The sequence below is a fragment of the Plasmodium sp. gorilla clade G2 genome, assembly GCF_900097015.1.
Source record: "Plasmodium sp. gorilla clade G2 genome assembly, chromosome: 2".
In the NCBI taxonomy this organism is placed as follows: Eukaryota; Apicomplexa; class Aconoidasida; order Haemosporida; family Plasmodiidae; genus Plasmodium; species Plasmodium adleri (nom. inval.).
The window spans coordinates 131,501-137,500 of NC_041694.1; the positions used below are offsets into that span (position 1 = coordinate 131,501).

At 17.6% G+C, this 6,000-nt stretch overlaps 2 protein-coding genes across 2 annotated transcripts in view; both read right to left on the reverse strand.

Annotated features, from left to right (window-relative positions):
• Nucleotides 1-587: 587 nt before the first annotated feature.
• Nucleotides 588-3,908, reverse strand: PADL01_0203400 (conserved Plasmodium protein, unknown function; the record flags this gene model as incomplete). Its single annotated transcript, XM_028681259.1, has 1 exon — nt 588-3,908. The coding sequence occupies one exon, from the start codon at nt 3,906-3,908 to the stop codon at nt 588-590; it is 3,321 nt and encodes a 1,106-aa protein (XP_028536278.1).
• Nucleotides 3,909-5,731: 1,823 nt separating this feature from the next.
• PADL01_0203500 (hexose transporter) overlaps nt 5,732-6,000 on the reverse strand; it is a gene marked incomplete at both ends in the record, with an annotated part of 1,515 nt that continues 1,246 nt past the window's right edge. The window contains one exon of the mRNA XM_028681270.1: nt 5,732-6,000. This exon is cut by the window's right edge and continues 1,246 nt beyond it. Coding sequence (XP_028536279.1) covers nt 5,732-6,000 — 269 coding nt within the window.

The following is a 6,000-nucleotide window of genomic DNA, read 5'->3' on the forward strand; positions in this document are numbered from 1 at the left end:
TTTTTTTCTCCATGGGAACAAACAATTATTTTATAGAAGAGAGGAAAAGAGGTTGTTACCTTATATATAATATTTTATTATGGTCGGTATTTAAAAGGTTAAAAGAAAAATTTATGTATCACATGTGAAAAAATTAAAATATAGATAATTATAAAAATATATAATATATATATATATAAATCGAATGAAGAAATATATTAATTATTATATTTATGTAAGTGTTACATAAATATTTGCAACTTATTGTTATATTTTTTATATAATGACATCAAAAAAAGAAAAAAAAAAAAAAAAAAAATATAATAATCTATATATAATATATATATATTTATAATAATGAATAAAATATGTTTAGGGAAAAAAAAAAAAAAAAAGGGCCATGTGGAAAATTATCATATAAATGATATAAATCATTTAAAGGAGATATATAAAGAAAAAATTTAAATTAACAAAAAAAAAAATAAATAAATAAATAAAATAAAACACAAACTTGTTATATATATATATTTATTTATATATATTAATTTTTATGTGGTTAACTTCATTTTGTCTGTCAAATAAAGCGAAAAATATAATTTGCTTTAATTTTAATGATATTTCCATCTAATCGATTTCCTCTTAAAACATCCTTTGATAACTTTACTTTTATCATCAGCTGGTCTGAACGAATTAGTTGTAAATTTTCTATTTGTTTTAATACATTTATTATTATTAAATATAGAATGTAAGAAATTATTTCGAATGACCATATTATTATATGTATTATCTTCTTCATTTTGTTGTAACTTTTGATGACGTTGTTCATAATTTGTATCATTTGAATAATTTTGATTGTCTTGTTTCTTTTTTAATTGTTCAAAATGTAAATTAAATAAAGAAAATTTGGATACAAACATCTTTCCTGCTTTGAAAAAAATGATTTTATAAAATTTTTTTAATCTCTTTTTTGTATATACATTCCAATAATAATTAATTATTCTTTTATTATATACTTGACTTTTTAAAACATCATTTAATTTTTTTATACTATCTTTTATAATAATTAAATTATTAGAAAATAAAATATTATATATATTTTTAAAATAACTAAATCTTTTTTCATATTTCATATCGTCAGTATGTTTTATTTTTTCTTCATCATTATATGAAGTATCCTTATTTCCACATGTACTCATTTTTTTTATATTCATTTTTAAACTATTATATTTATCTACACAAAAGTTAATAAAATCATAATACTCCAGATTACTTTTGAATATATTTAAATTTATTTTTTGAATAATATCCATATATTTATTTTTATAATTATTATAATGATCCATACTTTTTATATTATTATAAGTATCCTCTCCATTTGTTGATAAATAATAATATAAACTTAATAAAGATGGACTTATCATATACTTATAAAAAAAATTAAAATTTATACAATATGTTTTATTATACATTTCAACTAGCCAATGAATCCCCTCTATATAATTCTCAACAATATCCATTTCTTCTTTATATATTTTTTTATCTTGACAATGTTCTAAATAAAAATTTTTTATATAATTCTCCATATCTATATTATTATCCACTTTATCATTCTTCCCAATATTATTATAATTTTCATCATAACATTTTAAGTTTTTTTTTTTTAAATTATGCACACCATGACACTTACTATTATTATTATTATTTTCATCAACATTTTGAATATGTTCTATTTTATTTATATTACATTCGTTTTTATTTAAAATTTCTATATTGTTATCAGATTGTTTAATATTTTTTTCAAAGTAGTCTTTATCTATATATTTCATAAGATGTGGGAAATGTTCATTTAAAAAATCATAAGATGATAAATGCATAGCGTTTTTTTTTTTTTTGGATTGGGATGAATAAATATATTTTTTATTATTTTTAAAATAAATTAAATTACATTCAAACATATCATTTTCATTCTTACTAGCATTTATTGTAAATGTATCTTTATCTAATATTTTTTTACTAATTAATTCATTTAATAACAATAAAGGTGAATATGTATTATTTTGCTTCATACAAAATTTATTATCATATTGTATAAAAGATTTACTATTAGAGTCACAATAATGTATATTATTATTATTATTATTATTATTATTATTATTATTATATATATTTGTAAAGTTTACAATTTTTTGTATCTCATTTAAGAATAATAAAAATTCTTTTTTATTTATTTTGTAAGTATTACTATTTAATAAACCTTCATAAGTATTATAATTATTATTATTATTATTATTATTATTATTATTATTATATTCTTTTTCTTTACAATTAATCATGTTCTTTTTATTCTCTAACATTTTAAAATATGCTTCAAAGAAGATACCAAAATTTCCTTCTTTAATTTTTGGAAGATAATCATTACCTTTTAATATGAACAGAATTAATAAATCGGCTTTAATTTTATGAAACCAATTAGGATATTTCTTTAAAAATAAATTAATAAATGTTTTTAAATTGTATAAGACTTTAATCTTTTTCTTTTTAACATTATGCCCATCAATGGGTTGTGTCTTTAATGGGATTTTTTCACTATGTTTTTCATCACCCATTCGACATATATTATTTATATTTATATTATTATTATTTCCATTTGTAATATTAGTTTGTATATTATCACAAGTAATATCATCCTCATATTTTATATAATTCATATCCATTTTACATACATCATTTCTATCTCCATTAAAACTATGATCACCCTTCATCACTTTATTTTCTATAAGATAATTTTCCTTCTTCATATTATTGTCATTTATTTCTACATCAAATATTTGATATGTGTATATAAATATATTATGAACATTTTTTAAAGACAAACATTGTAATAATAAATCCGCATCGGCACCAACAATAACAAAAGATTCTTCTTCCACATTTAATGTTTCATAATTAATTGAATTATTCATTTTATTATTTGACATAAATTTTTTATTTCCTTCATATTTAAAATTATCATTTTTTATCTCATTAAACCTTTCTTGTTTCGAATCAGAATGATTCATAATATTGTCCTTTTTAATTTCTATCACATTTCCTATTTTTTTATCTTCTCTTATCTGTTTATCTGTCTTTATTTGTATATTTTTATTTTTTTTTTCATTGCTTACATAATTGACTATCCAATTCATAAGCTTGAGTTCTCCTTCTCCTACTTCCTGATCAGTTGAAATAAAAAACCTCACATTTTCATATTTTTCAAACGATAATAAATGCTTTAAAAAATTTACAAGAAACTTTGAGATTTTATTAATAAATATACTACCACATGTTATATCATTCACAAGATGATTTTCTTTATTTTTTAATTTACTTTTGGCTCTTCTTTTAATTTGTAGTTTTAATTTAGAAAATGGACAAATACCATCAATAGCAAATACCACATTTTTCTTGGGCTCGAATTTTTTTAAAACATTTTTAATTAATCTTGTTAGTTTTAAAAAATAATTATCATAATTAATAAATTTCACATTAGCTTTATGAAGTAATTGATTAAGATCAAATAATAAATTATCCACTTCAAATATTTTTTCTTCCTTACAAAATGATTTATCTTTATCATTACGTATATTATATTTATTATATGTATTATTCATATTGTCACCATAATTATTATAACCATAATTATTATCACCATCTTTATTGTTACCATAATTATTATCACCATCATTATCATTATTTTTTTTATATTTTTCTTTTTTTTTTTTTAATTTATCTATGCAATGCCAATCAACTAATTTATTCCTATCCACAATTTTTACACAACTAGGGAAATTACTAATAACCCACTTGTGTAAACCTGGAATCCCACACTTGGCTAGCTCCAAAAAAAAAAACACGAAAACTAGCCAAATATAAATTGTGTGTTTGGGCATATCATTATAAAGAAAGATGGACAAAACTGTCAAAAAAAATAAAAATATTATATATATATATATATATATATATATATATATATTTATTTATTTATTTATTTATATTTTTATTTTTCTATATGAGATAATACAAAATGGTCCCCGTAAAATTAAAAATGATAAGCAAATTATGTATTAATCATCTATTTTTTTGCATTCAAATATTTATCTATGTGAATACCACAAGTTATTAAAAAAAATAAAAAAATTAAACAAATAAATAAATACAAATATATATATATATATAATTATTTATTCATTTATATATATATAGTAATATGTATAATATTAATATAACATTTGTATGATTATACATATTACTCCTAAAAATAAATTCCTTTTAAATGGAAACCTTCAAAATGTACTTAAGGTAAAATAAAAAATATTAATATAAGTAAAAATTATACTTAATATACATTTGATTAATATATACAAAAAAAAAAAAAAAAAATAATAAAATATATTATATATATATATATTTATGTTCAGTATGTTTTCTTTTATATTTTATATGTTATATAATATATATTTTTTTTCCAAATATATAACCTCCTTTTGATAATATCATAATTTCTACAAAAAAAGAAAAAAAAAATGACCTCTTCTACAATATATGAAATAAAAATGTGTTTCTTTATTTCTCATACATAATATCAATTTATTATATATAATATAAAAATATGGAAACACCACAAGAAAAATATAAATATAAATAAATATATATATTATATATCATCCTTTTCTACGATATATTAAATTTTAAGTTATCATTACTTCCTTTTTTTTTATTTTTGTATCTTTTTACAAACTGATAATTGATAAGGTCACACAAGAAAACCGTTACAAAATATATATTATGTATTAACTTTTTGTTTTTATATAAGTATCATATTTATTTTATTTTATTTTATCTTATTTTATTTTTTTTTAAATTGTTAATTTTGTTTGAATTAATTATATATCTAATGTAAACATAAATTAAAAAGGAGAATAATAAATATATGTAAATATATATAAATATGGATATATATATATATATATACATATAAATATGAAGATATACACACACACACATATATATATATATATATATATATATAGGTATATCCAAATTAAACGTTTATTATATTATAAAAAAATAAATGCGTATATACATATATATAAATAAATAAAAAGTGGAAATAGTAGCATAATAAATATATGTATATATTATTTATGTATAATATATTTATTTACTTATATATATTCAAAAAAAAAAAAAAAAAAAAAGGCAAAAAAAAAAATTCATTGGTTATATATTCATATAAAAAGTAAAATATAACTACTTTTTTTCAAATGTTATATATGCAAAGATATATAAATATAAATATAAATATAAATATATATATATATATATATATATATTTATGTATTTATAAATGATTATATGTATATGGAACTTATTAATCTTATGGGTATATATATAAAATATACATACATATATATATATTTTTGTGTATACCATAAAAAAAAAAAAAAAAATTAAAATAAATAACTTATAATAATAATGAATATAATTTTTAATAATTAATAAATAATAAAAAAAAAAAAAAATAAAATAAATACAGTTCATTCATATTTATCATCTTTTATTTATACATTGTGTACTTATTATTTTAAATAAAGGAATCAATGTGGATTGTATAATGTTTCAAATAAATATATAATATAAAATATAAAACATATAATATAATTTATATAATATATTTTATGTTTTTTATTTTATATTTTATATTTTATTTATATCATACAACCGACTTGGTCATATGCTTTTGTCTTTCCTCCATAGTTATGTATGGACTTGTTCCGATTTCCCCTCCTTTTGTTTCTTTGATAAAGAAAAAAATAAACAAGAAGGTTAGAATTGACATGACTGAGAATGAGATGAAAAGTATTGAAGGAGATTTTTTGATAATAATATCTGATGGGAAGACAACAATAATTGCACATACCCAATTAACTAAGGATGCCAAACTTGCTGCACTATCTTTTATTTCTGATGGAAACATTTCAT